The 19,538-nt window shown below is 43.0% G+C and overlaps 1 protein-coding gene across 1 annotated transcript; it reads right to left on the bottom strand.

Moving 5' to 3' along the window:
• Positions 1 to 333: 333 nt before the first annotated feature.
• LOC131466060 (NACHT, LRR and PYD domains-containing protein 12-like) lies at positions 334 to 17,481 on the bottom strand. The gene is made up of 19 exons (XM_058639129.1): positions 17,369 to 17,481; positions 14,946 to 15,069; positions 12,345 to 14,106; positions 11,609 to 11,785; positions 11,208 to 11,381; positions 10,885 to 11,058; positions 10,566 to 10,739; positions 10,163 to 10,336; positions 9,892 to 10,062; positions 9,637 to 9,807; positions 9,382 to 9,552; positions 9,089 to 9,232; positions 4,628 to 4,668; positions 3,217 to 3,293; positions 2,994 to 3,049; positions 2,652 to 2,869; positions 2,305 to 2,546; positions 1,657 to 2,020; positions 334 to 1,307 (listed from the first exon to the last, which is right to left on the bottom strand). The coding sequence occupies exons 2-19, from the start codon at positions 14,968 to 14,970 to the stop codon at positions 1,003 to 1,005; spliced, it is 4,620 nt and encodes a 1,539-aa protein (XP_058495112.1). The 5' UTR covers positions 14,971 to 15,069; positions 17,369 to 17,481; the 3' UTR covers positions 334 to 1,002.
• Positions 17,482 to 19,538: the final 2,057 nt, after the last annotated feature.

The following is a 19,538-nucleotide window of genomic DNA, read 5'->3' as shown; positions in this document are numbered from 1 at the left end:
AGAGAGGCGGTAAATTAGCTCACGAGGTTCAGCGTGTAGGAATTAGTCACATATTATGCTGCGATAAAGCACTTCCAGGAACTACAGTGGCTTTCACGTACCAGAAAGGATGTAAACGCGCTTTCATGACTCTCTCCACTCTCCCTCGTTCTTCTTTGAGGGGGTTTGCCTCAGGTTTATGTGTGCGGAAAAAATGGATCGCTGTAGTCTACGTAAGGAATGCGATTTGCACGTCGGTTTAAGCTGCTGTAGAAACAAAATGGCAGCCAAGAGCCTTAAGTACATAAGAGGCTTTATTTCAAGACGACAAATAAACCAAAGACAAACAAAGTATGAGCTGCTCTCATCTTTATTAGTCTGAGTTGTTATTAATAACAAACACGGATTCAAATCCTGACAAAAGCACTTTGGATGTGATTGGGTTTTTTTAATAAAAATAAATCAGTCATTAACGAGCATCACACATTTTTATCAGTGTGATTTGTTACAGACGAGACGTCAAACACAAAAAAGTTTGAAACAAAATGTATTAAAATATTTTAACAGAATAAATGATTTAATTTGGCCTTAAAAAAAAAAAAAGACTTGTCTGATTTGTAGACTCCACCGTCTAGTGTTCAACCCACAGAAAAAACATGCAGACGCTGCTGCATTTAAAACTTTTGTGGTTTTGGGTTTTTTTCGCCCGTTTTTGTGGATTTTTATTTTAAGGTTAGTGGTGTTAGTGGGAATTAGAAAACATCACAGAACATTAACGGCACTGAGTTTCGTCCCAATCTAAGGACACTTTTCCCTTCATTGTGGGTCCGAGCCACTGATGCCACTTTGGCATTTTTTTTAAACACCTGACCTCCTTCCCAACTTTCAAGAGTTTCTTTCTGCATGTTCACCCCCTCAAAAATGCAAGAATCAGCAGAGAAAAACAATAATCTGAAGTAGAACAATATGCTCCTCACACTTTGTGCCAGGAGATTTGAGAGTGTGTCATACAGCGAATGGTCCTCATAGATTGAGTTTTCTGGAGAGACACGGGTCCACCCTACGGACAAGATCGATCAGATGTGAGCAGGCTTCATCTCCCTTCTTCAGCACTATGTCCACCATCTTCCGTGCTTTTTCACGTATTTTCTCGCCTGCGACCTCCTCCCTCTCGTGATTACTTATGACACCACAACTGTAGAGTTCGTCCAGAACATGGTCGAGATTGGGTGAAGACATGCGATCGATAAACTCGACTCGACACCCGTGGAGCTTCTCCTCTGAGACCTTGCCCTGTTCGAGGTTCCTTGCTGCAGCTTGCAGTTGACCTGTTTTATGTTGAAAAGTGCAGGGTTTCATTTCAGTGTGGACAAACCGAAAACAAGACTTTCATTTTGAAAACAGGGTTGTGTTTTAGCTTTGGTAAACAGAAAGTGAAGGGATGTAGTTTATTTTGAAAACTGGGGGTTGTGTTTTAGTGTGACCAAACAGAAACTGAGACCTTAGCATGAACGAACATGAATTAATAACTACAACGTTGTGTTTTAGTCTGGATGGATCAGAAACTGAGGTTTTTATTTGGAAAACTGGACAAAGAGAAACTGGATGGTTTGTTTGACAGCTGCTGGGTTGTGTTTGAGTGTGGACAAACAGAAATAAGATTTTGAAGGCAGTTACCTGGCAGAGAAACTTTACGTTCCCAGACGACTTCCCTCATTTCATCATCTTTCTGGAGGATCAAAGTTACTTCGTCGCATTCTTGAGGCAGTAAAACCTCAAAGGTTGGGAGGAAATTTGGTCCGTACTTCAAGCGGAAGCTGTATTCCTGAAAACCACACGTGTGTAGAGGGGGTTGAAGTGTGTGTGTGTGTGTGTGTGTGTCTGTGTAGAGGTGGCTGAAGTGTCTGTGCGTGTGTGGACTCACTGAAGGCTGAATGAAGGCCTCCTTGCAGTCACTGTGGACACTGTAACTCTGACCATGGATCAGCGGACACTCACCTGAGATGTTGATAAATTCTGCTCCACATTGTTGAGATTTTACCTTTTCCAACAAAGATATAAAAATATGATAATTACAGATTTCTCTTTCACACCAAAGTCCATAGTCCACTTCTGAAGGATCTAAGGGAAACCCTAACAGTAGACTTAAACTGATGTAGAGTTTATCAGCGGAGTTGTTCATGAAGTGGTTAAAAATTCTGGTTGTGGCAGCCATGTTTTTACCACTGAGAGTGAGCCTCTGTGTCCCAGGCAGGTTCTCAGCAGCAGGGGGCGTTCACAGCACAGTCTGCACCGAGTACGTGTCAAAAGCCCTGAGCACTTTACCTCTGCTAACGGGATGCTATCCTGCAGCAGAACGATGTCAAGAATTCGAAATCGAGTGTTCGGCGGTCGGAGGAAAAGCAGAACTTGGCCGTTTATGGTGAAGGAGCGGATGAAGAAGTTGTAGATCACGCCGAAGGGGGTCAGATGAGGGAGCTTCACGATCACGTGAGTGTCGTTGACCTTCAGTGGCTCCATCGTGTACATTCCGTCAGAGCTGACAGACAGCAGGTCGGGTCGTAGCGCTGAAAAAGCACAGACTTTGTTAAACTTCACACCATCTGGCTCTTAGCATCCGAGTTCAGTAAATTTCATACGCCACCATTTCCTCGGGAGCAGCGACACTTTACCTTCCTTGCTCACAGAGTGAGGCAGGTGGAGCTCACTGAGGCCACCCTCAGGACACTGGATATCGAACAGCAGCCCTGCAGCCATCTTGCCAGCAGCTAATTGGAATATGCGCTCGTCCCATCGGACGATCCTGTAGAGCAGCCCCGCCTCCTGATCCACAACAAACACCAGTCCAGTCAGAGTGCACTGGAACACACCTGGACCAGGACACCTGAACCTGAAGAACATAATAAAAACCCCTTATCGTTCACGTGTGAAAAAAATGTTTTCTCAAACATTCATTCAGTCACGTATATGACAACGTTATAAGCTCCGCCCAGTGAAGTTTGTCATGTGATTACCTGTAAGTGATTTTGGTACATTCAGTCTGCAGCTCAGGTGTGAAGATTGATGGAGGCTGAGAGTCAGAACAAACATCACATAAGTCATGGGTGTCATGTGACAGTCTCACACAAAACTTTCATGCGATATGACACAATTTACGTAGTTGACGTAGCTGGCGCCGTGTGGAATCAAGGCTTAGGCTATGCCAATCAGGTTAGACACAGGATTACTTCCTCTCACCTTCGTCAGGTCGGACTCCTTTGACTCATCCAGCGCTGAGTCTGCTGTGCTTGGGTCCAGTTGGTCTTCAGAGTCACCTGATTGAATGCAAAAATTTTGGTTATTGTGGCTCGCGAGTCAAAGAACAAGCCAGCTCAACAAAAAGCTCACACCCATTTATTGCATGTTCCATTTGGCTTGGAAGTCCAAGTGACGATTAAATAACACCTGAATGACGTGCAATTAAATTTCCACAGTGGGAGGTTAATCAGGTTAATTTGTAATCTGATCCCGTCCACCCATCTTCTACCTCTTTATCCTGAGCTGCTGTCACAACCAGCTAACATAAGGAGAAAGGCGGGGTCACAGTTAGGGATGTTCCTTGGTCCGATTATTGTCAGAGAATTAATCACAATATTACGATTATCACGATTATTATGCGTTAATTGATTTCACAACACTATGAATGTGTAAAATCACAATAACGCTGCTTATAGGTCTGAAAGTTTCTTTTATTTATATCTTTTGATGTCAACATAACAAAATAATGTAGCAAATACACTAAACTATGATATAGGAACAAATATTAATCCACCAGGGGAAATGTTTAAATGATTTAATGACATAAAAATGACATGACGCATAACGTAACATTACGTGAAAGCCGTTTAACTCGTCACGTTGCGCTGAAACATGTCTCGCACACAATTAATTGCATGACGTGCTAACATTTAATTTCCTACCAATTCAATGTTACGTTAGTTGAACATTAATGTAATTTAATCCAGTTATTGTGCGTTTACCTTTACTCTGCTGTACAGAGCCGGTACTTATCCCGCACATGGTCAAACATATTACTCGTATTTCCTCCCTTCCTCCTGTTACTTAATTTTTGTTGTGGTGTTTGTGGTGGTTAATTTATGTACTGTATTGTGTCTGTCTGAGAGCAAAACCAAGACACATTCCTATCACTTATGTGACATGGCAATAAACTTCTTGAATCTTGAATCTTGAACTACCTGTATGGTTTCGGGCTTCCGGCATAATCTTTTCTGATGGTATTGAGGAAACATTACAATTAATATATCGCGATTAATTGCGAAATCAAGTAATCTTAACATCCCTAGTCACAGTGTTTTGTCTAATCCCCAAATCATGTTTTTGGACTGCAGGAGGAAACCGGAGAACCTGGAGAAGGGTTAGGGTCGCAGACCTCTTCAGGTCTTCTTGCTGCAAAAGCAACAGCGCTAACACATCTGCACTATCGTGTGACCCAATCTAGTTCAGCTGATACACATTATGTTGGTGTTTCATTGTGTGGACTGCACCACAAAAATAAATGGAACAGCCATCTTGAACAGCTCACTTGACATGGAATTACAACCGCTGCTGGGACTGAACATTTCTGGGAAATGTAGTAGAAAGCACTCACATGTGTCGTCTACAGTAAGTTCTTCCATCACTTTGTGAACTCTGTGGGGGCAAACATCACAGTTATAAAGCAGGTGGAAAACAATGGCGTTGCTGTGGTAACCAGCTGATCTGCACACCACACAAGTCCAGGAAAAACCCAAACTCTACATCAATGTGATGACATCAGGAAAGCAGTGATGGTGTTTAAATGAGCCCCAGAAACTGAATTCCTGTAAATTCAGAGGATGATCAGCTGACTGTCCACTGGCTCCACCCAGACGTACCATTTTACTAGTAGGAATGAATGAAGGCAGTGTTTTTTTGGACAGTACAATAATGACTGTGTGCAGGCAACAGTGGAGGTTCCTCCACTGCATTTCTGCAGATGGAGTTTGGATTTGATCAGAATTAATGGTGTCTGTCCTTAATTCTGAAAAATACATCATGCAGGACCATCAGGGAGGCGCATGATTGGCCCAAATACAGTGCCTATCATAAGTATTCACCCCCTTGGATGTTTTACCCTTTTATTGCTTTAATAAATCAATCATGGTCAATAAAATTGTTTTTTTTTTCACACAAATTAATTGGAAAAAAGTTGTTAATGTCAAAGTGAAAACAGATTTCTATAAAGTAATGTTAATGAAACAAAATTATATAAAGAAAAATAATTGTTTGCATAGTTATTCACCCCCTTCAAGTCAGTATTTAGTAGATGCACCTTTGTCTGCAGTAACAGCTCTGAGTCTTTGTGGATAAGTCTCAATCAGTCTTGTACATCTGCACACTGCAATTTTGCTCCATTCTTCTTTGCAAAACTGCTCAAGCTGTCAGGTTGCGGGGGTATCGGGCATGAACAGCCATTTTCAAGTCCAGCCACAAATTCTCTATAGGATTGAGGTCTGGGCTTTGACTCGGCCGCTCCAGAACAGTTACCTGGTTCTTTTTAAACCATTCCTGTGTAGCTTTTGCAGTATGCTTTGGATCATTGTGTTGATCTAGTTCTCTTGCAGACTGAATAAGATTGTCCCCCAGGATTTCAGTGTATTTTGCAGCATTCATTCTGCCCTCCATCTTTAGAAGCCTTCCAGGGCCGGCTGCTGAGAAACATCCCCACAGCATGATACTAACACCACCATGCTTCACAGTGGGGATGGTGTGTTTTTGGTGATGTGCAGTGCTTGGTTTCCACCAAACATAATGTCTTGTTTGATGGCCAAAAGAATCTTCTTCCACTTGACTATGGAGTCTTCCACATGCCTTTTGGTGAACTCTAGTCGAGATCTAATATGAATTTTCTTCAACAGTGCCACTCTCCCATAAAGCTTTGACCGGTGAAGAAACCGGGCAGCAGTTGCTATATGCACAGTCTCTCCCATCTCAGCAGCTCAGGCTTGTAACTCCTTCAGAGTAGTCATAGGGGTCTTGGTGGCTTCTCTCACTAGTCTCCTACTTGCACGGTCACTCAGTTTACGAGGGCAGCCTGATCTAGGCAGATTCACACATGTGCCATATTCCTTCCATTTCTTTGATAATTGATTTCACTGAACTCCGGGGGATGTTCAATGCCTTTGAAATTTTTTGGTATCCATTCCCTGAATTGTACTTTTCAATAACCCTTTCCCTGAGTTGCTTGGAGTGTTCTTCTGTCTTCATGGTGTAATGGTCGCCAGGAATACTGATCAACCAGTCTCTCACCCTTCAGACATAGGTGTTTTATACCTCAATCACTTGAGACACACCCACGCCACTCAGGTGATCTTCATTTCACTAATTGTGAGACTATTGGTACCAAATGGATGGACCTCTATTGAATTAGACCATTAAATTAAAAAGGGGGGGAATAATTATGCAAACAATTATATTCCCTTATATATTTTCATTGACATTACTTTTTAGAAATCTTTTTTCACTTTGACATTAAAGAGTTTTGTCCAATACATTTTTGTGTGAAAAAATCCAGATTTTAATGACCATGATCTATTAATGAAAGCAATAAAATGGTAAAACATCCAAGGGGGTGAATACTTATGATAGACACTGTATATTCTGCAGCAGGACGATGATGACGCAAAATACACACAGCTAGTGTCAATATGGACTGTCTTAGAATAGAATAGAATAGCCTTTATTGTCGTTATTTTGTGGACAACGAAATTTGGGTGCCACTCCCTTGGTGCAAAATACAAATATATAAATAACAATTTTAAAAGAGAAAATAGAAATATTAACAATAAAATAAGAATGAGAAATGTTGTTTACATTTTTTTTCAGAAACTATGACTATGTATAAATGAACTTAAGATAACAAAATATAGCAGCAAGACCGGTGTAAAAACAGAAAAAAGAAGGCACTTTAAAAGAGAGAAGTGATTGTCCTGTATTTGTGTAAACAAAGTGACTGAAGCATCAGATTATTGCACTTTCCAGTGGTGTTTCCCTATGAATGTTTTTGCTTTCGTTTATTTATTTAGTTCTGTGATGGCTCTGGGAAAGAAGCTATCCCTGAGCCTGTTAGTCCTGGTTCTGTGGGATCTGTACCGCCTGCCTGACAGTCCAGGAGAGGTCGTCAGATATCTGCACGCCCAGAAACCTGATGGAGTGGACTCTTTCCACTAAGTCCCCATTTATGTGCAGTGGGGTCGGGGCCGCTCTGCCCTTTCTGAAGTCCAGTATTATTTCTTTTGTTTTAGTGGTGTTCAGTTTGAGGTTATTAACTGAACACCACGCTGTTAGTCTGTTGACCTCATCTCTGTATTCAGACTCGTCACCATCTGAAATGAGCCCGACTACGGTGGTATCATCCGCAAACTTTATGATGCTGTTTGAGAGATGGGTCGGGGAGCAGTCGTGTGTGTAGAGAGTAAAGAGGAGGGGGCTCAATACACATCCTTGTGGGGAGCCGGTGCTGAGTGTGATGGTGCTGGAGAGGTGTGGACCAAGTCTGACTGACTGAGGACGATCTGACAGGAAGTCCTTAATCCAAAGGTTGGAGAGACCCAGGTGTGAGAGCTTCTGTGAGAGCTTCTGCACCAGGATCTCCGGTAGGATGTGGTTGAAGGCTGAGTTGAAGTCCAGGAAGAGCATTCTGACATAGCTCCCCCAGTGCTCCAGGTGACTCAGCGTGGCGTGGAGCGCTATAGTGATAGCGTCCTCCGTGGATCGGTTTGCCCTGTAGGCAAACTGGTGTGGGTCTAATGTGGGAGACAGACAGGCCCTGATGTGCTGGGAGACCAGCCTCTCAAAGCACTTCATGACTACAGGCGTAAGTGCAACAGGTCTGTAGTCGTTGAGGCTGTGCACTGCTGTCTTCTTGTGAACGGGAATTAATGTGGAAGTTTTGAGGCAGGGTGGGATGATGGCCTGCGCCAGGGACAGGTTGAATATGTTTGTGAAGACTCCAGTCAGTTGGTCGGCACAAGCTTTGAGTACCTTGCCGGGTATTCCATCGGGGCCAGCCGCCTTCCTGGGGTTCACAGTCCTCAGCACATGTCTCACTTCATACTCCTGAAGTGTCATCATGCCAGTGCTGGGGAGGGGTGGGAGTGCTGTGGCTGCTAAGGCTGCTGAGGGCCTGTCTGTCTCAAAGCGGGAAAAGAAGCTGTTTAGTTCCTCTGCCAGCGAGGCATCAGTCCTAGCAGTCGCCTGGTTACTGCTTCTATAGTTTGTTATGTGATTTATTCCCTGCCACATTCTTCTGGGATCCTTCACAGCGAAATGGTCCTCAATTTTCCTCTTATATGCCGCCTTGGCCTCCCTGATTCCTCTCTTCAGGTCTGACCTGGCAACGCTGTACAGGGCCCTATCCCCTGACTTGAAGGCGGCGTTTCGGCTTTTTTAGGGGGACTGCACTTTGCTGTTCATCCAGGGTTTTTGATTTGGAAAAACCCTGACCCTTTTGTTGAAGGTGACAGTGTCAATACAGTTTTTTATGTAGCAGAGTACAGTGTCTGTGTACTCCTGGAGGTTGTGGCTTGAGAATAAATCCCATAGAGTGGTGGAGAAGCAGTCCTGTAGTTGAGAGAGGGCTCCCTCTGGCCAAGTTTTTATTGTCTTTGTTTGAGGCTTTGTCTTCCTCAGCAGGGGGGTGTAAGTGGGGGTGAGGGACATGCAGAGGTGGTCAGATCCAGCCAGGTGGGGGAGGGGAGTAGCTTTGTATGCATGTTTTATGTTGGAGTAAACATGGTCCAACGTACTATCCCCTCTGGTGGCAAACTTCACAAACTGAACGAACTGAACTGAACTTCAGTGTTGTCAAACAGTTGACGGACCGCCATCATGTGAGGAGGTCAGCTCTAGTCTGTGATTACATGATCACCACCAGCTGATTGGTCGACTGTTGCCTCTCTGTGTCTTTGTGTCCAATCATGAAGCCTGTCATTATTCCGCTCTGACAGCTTCACTGAGGAAGCACTGGATCTTTGCTCTGACACTGTGATTACTACACTGATCAAAGTGGACACTCGAACACTCTACTGACCTCTGAATCTTCAGTCTGTCATCTGGACTCACTCCTGAACTCATCCAATTCTCCGAGCTACAGTCCAGTCCTCCCTGTTCGAAGGCGATGGGATCTATGGCCAGAGAAGAATGGCTGATCTCTGACAAACTGCAACCCCTCAACCTGAATAAAGAATAAAACATGAGACTTTAGACAACGACTGTGTGTGTGTGTGTGTGCACGTTTCATTCATTCATCAGTGAATCAAATGAGTTCAATGTTAAAAAATGAAAGTTTAAAACAACAACAGCAGCTTCAGTCACTAAACTCACTCTAGAGTCTCCAGTCTACAATGTTGACTATCCAGTACAGAACATGGCAGCTTCACTCCTGAATCCTGCAGAGGGTTCCCACTCAGGTCCAGTTCTCTCAGGTGGGAGTTGGACTTCAAAACTGAGGCCATAGAAGAACAGCTGATCTCTGACAATCTGCAGTAACGCAACCTGAATAAAGAATAAAACATGAGACTTTAGACGACTCTGTGTGTGTGTCTAATGTGTCAAATCAGCTTCAGTCACTGAACTCACTTCAGAGTCTCCAGTCTACAATGTGGACTCTTCAGTCCAGAACACAGCAGCTTCACTCCTGAATCCTGCAGAGGGTTCTCACTCAGGTCCAGTTCTCTCAGGTGGGAGTTGGACTTCAAAACTGAGGCCATAGAAGAACAGCTGATCTCTGACAATCTGCAGTAACGCAACCTGAATAAAGAATAAAACATGAGACTTTAGACGACTCTGTGTGTGTGTTTAAGGGGTCAAATCAGCTTCAGTCACTGAACTCACTTCAGAGTCTCCAGTCTACAATGTGGACTATCCAGTCCAGAACACAGCAGCTTCACTCCTGAATCCTGCAGAGGGTTCCCACTCAGGTCCACTTCTCTCAGGTGGGAGTTGGACTTCAAAACTGAGGCCATAGAAGAACAGCTGATCTGTGACAATCTGCAGTAACTCAACCTGAATAAAGAATAAAACATGAGACTTTAGACGACTCTGTGTGTGTGTGTGTGTGTGTGTGTGTCTAATGTGTCACATCAGTTTCAGTCACTGAACTAACTTCAGAGTCTCCAGTCTACAATGTGGACTATCCAGTCCAGAACACAGCAGCTTCACCCCTGAATCCTGCAGAGGGTTCTTATCAAGGTCCAGTTCTCTCAGGTGGGAAGAGTTGGACTTCAGAACTGAGGCCAGAGAAGAACAGCTGATCTCTGACAAACTGCAGCCACTCAAGCTGAATGAAGAATAAAACATGAGACTTTAGACAATGACTGTGCGTGTGTGTGTGTGTGTGTGTGTGTGTGTGTGTGTGTGTGTGTGTGAGAGAGAGAAACTGTATGTGTGTGTGTGTGTGTGTGTGTGTGTTTCATTCATTCATTCATTCATTCATCAGTGAATCAAATGAGTTCAACGTTAAGAAAATGAAAGTTTAAAACAACAGCAGCTTCAGTCACGGAACTTACTTCAGAGTCTCCAGTCTACAATGTGGACTCTCCAGTCCAGAACACAGCAGCTTCACTCCTGAATCTTGCAGATGGTTCCCACTCAGGTCCAGTTCTCTCAGGTGAGAGGAGTTGGACTTCAGAACTGAGGCCAGAGAAGAACAGCTGATCTCTGACAAACTGCAGTAACCCAACCTGAATAAAGAATAAAACATGAGACTTTAGACAACGACTGTGTGTGTGTGTGTGTTTCATTCATTAATTCATCAGTGAATCAAATGAGTTCAATGTTAATAAAATGAAAGTTTAAAACGGCAGCAGCTTCAGTCACTGAACTCACTTCAGAGTCTCCAGTCTACAACGTGGACTCTCCAGTCCAGAACACAGCAGCTTCACTCCTGAATCTTGCAGACGGTTCCCACTCAGGTCCAGTTCTCTCAGGTGGGAGGAGTTGGACTTCAGAACTGAGACTAGAGAAGAACAGCTGATCTCTGACAAACTGCACCCACCCAACCTGAATAAAGAATCAAACATGAGACTTTAGACAACGACTGTGTGTGTGTGTGTGTGTGTGTCATTCATTAATTCATAAGTGAATCAAATGAGTTCAATGTTAATAAAATGAAAGTTTAAAACGGCAGCAGCTTCAGTCACTGAACTCACTTCAGAGTCTCCAGTCTACAACGTGGACTCTCCAGTCCAGAACACAGCAGCTTCACTCCTGAATCCTGCAGATGGTTCCCACTCAGGTCCAGTTCTCTCAGGTGGGAGGAGTTGGACTTCAGAACTGAGGTCAGAGAAGAACAGCTGATCTCTGACAAACTGCAGTTACTCAACCTGAATAAAGAATAAAACATGAGACTTTAGACAATGACTGTGTGTGTGAGAGTGTGTGTGTGTGAGTGAGTGAGAGAGAGAGATAGAGATAGAGAGAGAGAGAAAGAGAGAGAGAGAGACTGTCTGTGTGTGTGTGTGTTTCATTCATTAATCAGTGAATAAAATGAGTTCAATGTTGATAAATGAAAGTTTAAAACCACAACAGTAGCTTCAGTCACTGAACTCACTTCAGAGTCTCCAGTCTACAATGTGGACTCTCCAGTCCAGAACACAGCAGCTTCACTCCTGATTCCTGCAGATTATAGTTCCCACTCAGGTCCAGTTCTCTCAGGTGGGAGGAGTTGGACTTCAGAACTGAGGCCAGAGAAGAACAGCTGATCTCTGACAATCTGCAGCCACTCAACCTGAATAAAGAAGAAGTTGCTGTTTGAAACCAGTCAGTGTTTGATCATGTGTTTAAAGCTGACACCACAACTTCACACTGAGTCTCTCAGAGTTCACAATAATCCAGTGATTATAGAAAAATATCAAAAGGTGAAAAACAACACACATGTTGACATGTTCATCAACATCTTCCCTCGACTACTCTTGTGTCTTAATGTAACGTCAGCAGACTTCTCTGGATCTGAACACGTACTGGATTGACCCGTGTAGACGTCATCAGTGGAGTCTTATCAGGTTTAGGTGAAACCAAAAAGAATCAAAGTCACATGAAGTGAAAGTGAAAAAATGAAACATCCACAGTAAATGACAAAATAAAGACAACAAGTGTTTTCATTCAGTTCAAAGCAAGAATCACAACCAGCTGATAAATCTGCACTTTGATCATTTAAAACATGTGCAGAAAAACAACACTGCTGACTCACAAAGTGAGAAGAATGAGAATTCAATATCGACTATATTTGATAAACCAAACCATGGATTGAACTGATTGAGGATGTTATTGATCATGTCTGAACTTACACAGCCTTCCTGCAGTTCCTCACAGCAGGAATCAATCTGTGTTTTCCCTCCTTTGTTGTGTTGTACTTGTTTACGTCCAACTCATCCAGAACCTCCTCAGACATCTGCAGCATGTAGGCCAGAGCCGAGCAGTGGATCTCAGAGAGTCTCTGTCCTCTGTCCTTTGACTTCATGAACTCTTGGATCTCCTGATGCACTGATTGGTCGTTCATTTCTGTCAGACAGTGGAAGAGGTTGATGCTTCTGTCAGGTGAGATGCTGTTTGTTTTCATCTCCTTCAGGTTCTTGATGATTCTCTGGATGATTTTCGGACTGTTCTGAGTCTGACCCAGCAGCCCTCTTAAGAGTCTCTGGTTGGAATCCAGAGAGAGTCCATGAAGGAAGCGAACAAACAGGTCCAGGTGACCATTTTCACTTTCAAATGACATCTTCATGGCTTCTTTCAGGAACAAATTCAGAGAAGTGTAACCACCACCACCATCTTTTTTCCTGAAGAAGTCCTGCAGTACCTCTGTCTTCCTTTTGGTGAAACAGTGGAAGATGTAGACTGCAGCCAGAAACTCCTGAACGCTCAGATGAACAAAGCAGTAGACTGATTTCTGGAAGATCACACTCTCTCTTCTGAAGATCTCTGAGTACACCGAGGCCTCTAACACACTAAGACCACACCGCTCCAGGTCTTCTTGGTAGAACATGAGGTCTCCTTTCTGCAGCTGTTCAAAGGCCAGCCTCGCCAACTTCAGAAGAACTTCCCTGTCAGGCTCCATCAGATCCTGTGGACTCATCTCTTTATCGTACTTGTTCTTCTTCCTCTTTGTCTGAACCAGCAGGAAGTGCGAGTACAGGTCTGTCAGGGTCTTGGGCAGCTCTCCTCTCTGATCTGTGGTCAACATGTGCTCTAGAACTGTAGCACTGATCCAGCAGAAGACTGGGATTTGACACATGATGTGGAGGCTCCTGGACGTCTTGATGTGTGAGATGATTCTGCTGGACAGATCTTCATCTCTGGATGTCTTCCTGAAGTACTCGTCCTTCTGGTCGTCAGTGAAGCCTCGTACTTCTGTTACCCTGTCAACACATGTAGGAGGAATCTGATTGGCTGCTGCAGGTGGGGAAGTTATCCAGATGAGAGCCGAGGGAAGCAGATTCCCCTGGATGAGGTTGGTCAGTAGCACGCTGACTGACGACTTCTGTGTGACGTCAGAAACCAGCGTCCTGCTGTTGAAGTCCAGTGAGAGTCTGCTTTCATCCAGGCCATCAAAGATGAACAAAGGTTTACAGACAGCGAGCTTCTCTGCACTGACCTTCTGTAATGTTGGATAGAAAACATGGAGCAGCGTGAGAAGACTGTGCTGCTGGTCTCTGATCAGGTTCAGCTCCCTGAACGGAAGCACAATCAGCAGATTCACATCCTGGTTTTCCAAACCCTCAGCCCAGTCCAGAGTGAACTTCTGCACCGAGAAGGTTTTTCCAACACCAGCGACGCCGTTGGTCAGGACGACTCTGATGCGCCCCTGCTGGTCAGGTAAGGCTTTAAAGATGTCGCAGCACTTGATGGGAGTGTCTTGGATGATCTCCTTCTTGGAGGTTGTCCCTTGAGTACTGACCACTTTACGCTGTCCTTCTGTGATGTAGAGCTCAGTGAAGACCCTGTTCAGGAGGGTTCTACTTCCCCTTCCATCAGTTCCTTCAGTCACATGTTCAAATCTCCTCCTCAGACTGATCTTATGTTCATCTAGAACCTCCTGCAGACCAACATCTGCTGAAAGACAAGAGACAAAGTCAGACTGAAGAAAGAACCTGAGCAGCTGATGATTACTTTCATCAGCTACAGAAAATCTAAAAAAACTTTAATCAAAGTTGTGAGAGCCACTCAAATTAATTTTGTAGCGTTAAGTTTAGTATATGTAGTGTAGTATGTGTAATACATTGTTAATATATTCAAGTTTATGGTGAGTGTGAAACTGATTTGTGTTGGATAAAAGCATGTTATATTTGAGCTTTACGACAGTTAGGGGAGGTTTTAAGGTAGTTTGGTCACGTGGGCAGTAATGTGAGGATATGGAGGATTTTGCACGTGTGGATGTATATAAGTTTTTGACCGTGCGTTTGTGCATATAAAACTGAATAAGTAAGCAGGCAAGGGTTGTAATTTGGACTGCAATATTCTGGTACTGGACCAGACCTTTGTTTTCTTGGTTTTTGTCTTCAAATAAATCGACGTAAACGTTTACCTGCCTCCTGTGGAATACTTGTGAGTAACATTGGGTTTCTCAAAAAATAATAATCGGACACGAGTCAGAAACAAAACCACTGCAAAATAAGTGGCCGTAGGAACTTGGACTGTGATATAAACGGCCACTACAAAAGTTAAAAAGTTTAAAATCAATGGCTGCACAATTTTGGTAAAAAACAACAACTGACAATGTCGTGTTTTCCTGTGACATTGTTGTTGTCAAATGAAAAACTAGAGTAAGTTTCACTGTAATAACTTCATTCCGAAAGACTGAATCATTGTGGAATAACTGTGATGATATTTTGTTACATCTCTGTGTCAGTCTTTATGATTCTGACTTCTTCACAGGACAAACTGTCTCTTACTTTCTCTCTGAGGCTCCAGGTTCATGACTGAAGATTACAGGTGTATCCACAGACTGGTCACTCTTCACAGAGAACGCTGGGTCCCAGAGACTCAGTCCTCTGTCTCTGGTTCTGGTTCTGACCTCTGTAAACACAAAGAAGGTTATAATCCACATCACTGATGATGTTGTTCCAACACCACTGACTGTACGTGTGAACTCTCGTTCTGGGCAAGAATGTACTTGTACAGTGACACTGTACTCAATTCACTACTACACGTGATCTAATTTCTAAATGACAACGATTCATCTGCTTTTTATTCCATGAGCAGCGCAAATAAATAATCATTTTTTTTCTCTCTGAGTTTCTCACCGCAGCGGCAACTAGAGTTGTATGTAGGGCTGTAAAGTCCCAGTCGACTGGTCAATTTATGAGTGGATATGTTCCGATTTGTCTCAAATTCTGATTGGTCGACTTTTTGCCGTGTTAATTTCATACAGTCTATGGTTAATTTGATTTAATCTGGAGGAATGTATCAAGTGCAAATGGGGGTGTTTCCAGAGGGAGGCAGATAGATTAAAGTATGTCTGGTGGTTTTACTTAATTTTGAGGTTTTCATTTTAGGCTACAGTCAGTCCTCCTCTAACATCCATGTCAAAGACATCTGCAGTGTGGCAGCATTTTACAAAAATAGATGGTGGGAAAAAAGTTGAATGCAAAGTCTGCCAGCAACAGTTTGCAAATCACAGCTCGACTACAAACATGACATATCATATAAAAATAGTAAGCTAACTTGTCTGCTTTATGTTGCCCCGTCCGTTTTGAGTATATAAACATATCAGAATTGGCATATTTCAATGTTTTAGTCGTCTTATAACTGCAGGCGCACTTGCCCGCAACAACAGCAGCAGTCTATTTGTGTCTCAGCCACAAAGCTGAGCTCCTATGTTCAGTTTTGCTCTGTGCGAGGACATGCACTATTTGATGCCAAATAATCAAAATATTCTTCAACAGTTCTCACTAGTTGACATAGTATATTTTCGGAAATCATGGGCTATGATATTGCGCAGATGCACGTGATGCAAAACGCTTTCAGAGCCGTCAGACTCTTGGTCTAGACTTGGTCTGTCTTGGTCTCACGACATTGGCAACTAGAGTTGTATGTCTCTGGACCACTTTTATGTGGTCTTGATCTTGTCTTGGTCTTGATCCCCTCTGGTCTTGGTATTGTCTAGCGGCAACGCTGCCTTCTCTCTCAACATATGAAGTGCCTTTACGTCACGTGATTCAGTGGAGGCGGAAGCCGTCTGCAGTTGAGCGTTTACAAGCAGCAGCGCTGAGTGAGTGCAGCACAGAACAGAGGAGAAAGTGTGTGCTAAGGAGAAATAAATACAAAATGGATGGTGATGAAAACCCAGGTGGAAGTAATGAGAATCACACAACCACCCGACCCAAGCTTGTGCCGAATAAAGGCTTGCACTCGGCTCGCCGCTCACAATCTCTGGCTTTCAGCAGTGTTGTTGCTGAAAACACCACTCCACTGCGTTGTTCGGTTTGATTCTTGTGCAATCAGTGCACCTCAGTCTGACGACATCACACATTTTCCCTGGTTATGACGTCAGGAGTGGGGGTGGAGTGGCTCAGTGGTTAAGACCCTACCTTGTGTACCAAAGACTAATTGTACTTGATTCCATTGTAAGTCGCTTTGGATAAAAGCGTCTGCTAAATGACATGTAATGTAATGTAATGAGTCGAGCTAAGTGGAAACACTAAATCTGGCGCACCCAACTTTTCATTTTATTTAAATGATTATTGTACGTGCACACGTCCTGAAAATAAAAATTAAAAAAACTGAGACAAAATGTCCTCACAAAGATGGGTTTGCATGACATTTACATTTAGTCCTCACAGCCTTCTAGAGACAGGTTCACTCACTCTGACTTTTTTTCAGTCGCCATTTTAGACCTACACAGGTTTTTGACAATTATTCCTCATAAATGATAACAAAAATTATATAAAATTATTTCACACTGAGTGGTGTAGTATAGCCCAAAGAAAACATGTGAGGTGACGCTATATAAGGGTCTCGTCGGTGAATATTTAAAAAAAATAAGTTTTGTAGAGGGCACCTGCGCAGCGGAGTCACTGAGGGACTGCACGTCGTTTCCCGGGCTGTTTCTGATGAAAATGAGCCCGTTTGTTTTTTGTCTTTTACGTCACTATGATTCAAAACGCGTCTCGCGTGCGTTTGGACAACGTGTCGTTTAAAAAGCTGTCGAATCTGTGAATATGTTTCACAAACTTCACTAAACTTGAGGCTCCGTACTTGACACAAACACGAATACAAGAGGGCAGTAAAGAAACGTGAAAACACACAAAAACACAGACTCTAACAGTAATTATATATAATCACGTATTATCGTCATAAACGTGTCAACACTTACTTTTCTGTCGTTGTGCTCCGCAGTGAAAATGGCTACTGAAGCAAAGTCACTGAACACTTTCACTTTTACTGCTCCCAAGGGAGTATAAGAGTTTCCATGGAAGTACATCCATGGAGTTTTCCGGGTCTATTTACAAGTACGAGAGCGTGGGCAGTAGTATTACTTTACATTACATTACATGTCATTTAGCAGACGCTTTTATCCAAAGCGACTTACAATAAGTTACTCCCATAATGCCTCTCGACTACGTGGACGAGCCAAAGGCATGACGGAAGTAACACAGTGACTGTAGTGTTTAATGTATTAATATCATTCTTACATTGATATTATATTAATATAACGATCAGAAAATATTAAACTACTACTACTGTTTATCTTCCACTCTAATTCTAAAACCTGCATAGTCGTATTTTTTATTATTAGTTTTTTAATGTAAACACAAACCCCTTACTTCCTTCATTTATTCACATCTCTCATAAAGTTTCCATGTCATACGATTCTTTGACAGCGCCGTTCCCGAGACGCCACATGACCGCGCTTCGTGTGCTCGTACGCAGCTGTGACGTCACTCTGGGAAACAACGTTTCTTCCGGCCTTTTTATGGCCTTTAGGAAAGGTTTTTTCAAATATGACACTACTTGAATTAAAAATATAGATTATAAAGATTTATAGACGCCTATGACCACTTTATGTTAGATAGATGATGATTCTAAGTGTGTTGAAACCATTTAGTTGTGAAGTAGGATCATGTTTTCTGTGGTTTTCATTTTTTTTTAAAAGTTGTAATTTAGCGTGTTGGATCACATGCACTCTCTCGCACGCACGCACGCGCGCACACACACTCTCTCTCTCGCTTTCAAACAGACACACACAGCAATGTGTTGTGTTTAATTTTGCTGTTGTATTGAGAAGGGGAAAAAGGGGGAGCGATAAGGACCACGGACAGCGCTGCGCTCCCTCAGCACCAGCACTTGAGAGCCGGTCAGGAGCTGTTCAGTATGGGTGGTGCTGAAATGACCACTGACTTTGACATGAAGGCATTTCTATGTTTATTTAATTTCAACTATATAGCCTTAATGGTCTCCAGTTTTATGAAGTTAATGTTGAGAATGTATCTTGTTGCGGGGAATGTTACTGATGTTATGGTCTATTTGTCATCCTTGTCATCGTTAAAGAATTGCAGTTGTTTAACGCTTTCAATTCATCATACTGTTGCTTTTTTTCCGCGATTATTTATTTTCTCGGCAATGATGGCTGAAGTAAAGGCCCAGATGTAGTACTCACGGTTCGCCACTGGTTTCGTCCCAATCTAAGGACACTTTTCCCTTCATTGTGGGTCCGAGCCACCGATGCCACTTTGCCATTTTTTTTTAAAAAACCTGACCTCCTTCCCAACTTTCAAGGTTTCTTTATGCATGTTCAGCCCCTCAAAAATGCAAGCATCAGCAGAGAAAAACAATAATCTTGACAAGACGGATCAGCGAGGACTCAGACGCAGAGGCCTTTTAATTGTCTTTATTGGCACTCTTAAACAAGGCACAAGGCAGATGCTCTTTACTGAGGGAAAACAAAGCGTGGCTATGAAAAACTATAACCAATGGGGAGCGCAATGCTCTTCAAAAGAAACGTTGCAGAACTATAAACGCGGAAACAAAAAATCACTCCGAAGAGGAAACAAACTCAGACTATGATTATCATGTAACACTTAAACAGAAAACTCTCCAAACGGCTCTAAGCACTTCAAAAACGAAAACAAACTCAAAGCACAATCCTACTGATTGGCGATCTTTATCTAACTAAGAACAAGGTCAAAAACAAAACGCAATCTAAATGATTGGATCTACTCAGTCTAACTAATAAAACGTAAGTCACAATCCTAGTGATTGGAGTTCCTAAAAGGCTGTGAAAATGAACAAACAGAAAATCTCTCCCAAGGAGGAAAACAAAAGGGGCTATAAATCTAAACTAAGGTATTAGCTTACAGGCTATGCTAAGAAAACTTACAAAAAGAAAGCGTCGCTCACAAAGAGGATCAAAAACTTGTGGCATCTGTGGCTGTGACGAGGAGCTGGGGTGATCAGGCATGGGCGAAAAACACACTGGCACTGGAACAGGGGAGCAGAGAGTTTTTAAAGTCCACATGGCTTGATTGTCAGCAGGTGTGTGTAAT

The sequence above is a fragment of the Solea solea genome, chromosome 9, assembly GCF_958295425.1.
Source record: "Solea solea chromosome 9, fSolSol10.1, whole genome shotgun sequence".
Taxonomy (NCBI): Eukaryota; Metazoa; Chordata; class Actinopteri; order Pleuronectiformes; family Soleidae; genus Solea; species Solea solea.
The sequence above is the reverse complement of the archived record's forward strand: the minus strand, read 5'-3'. Positions and strand labels throughout refer to the sequence as shown.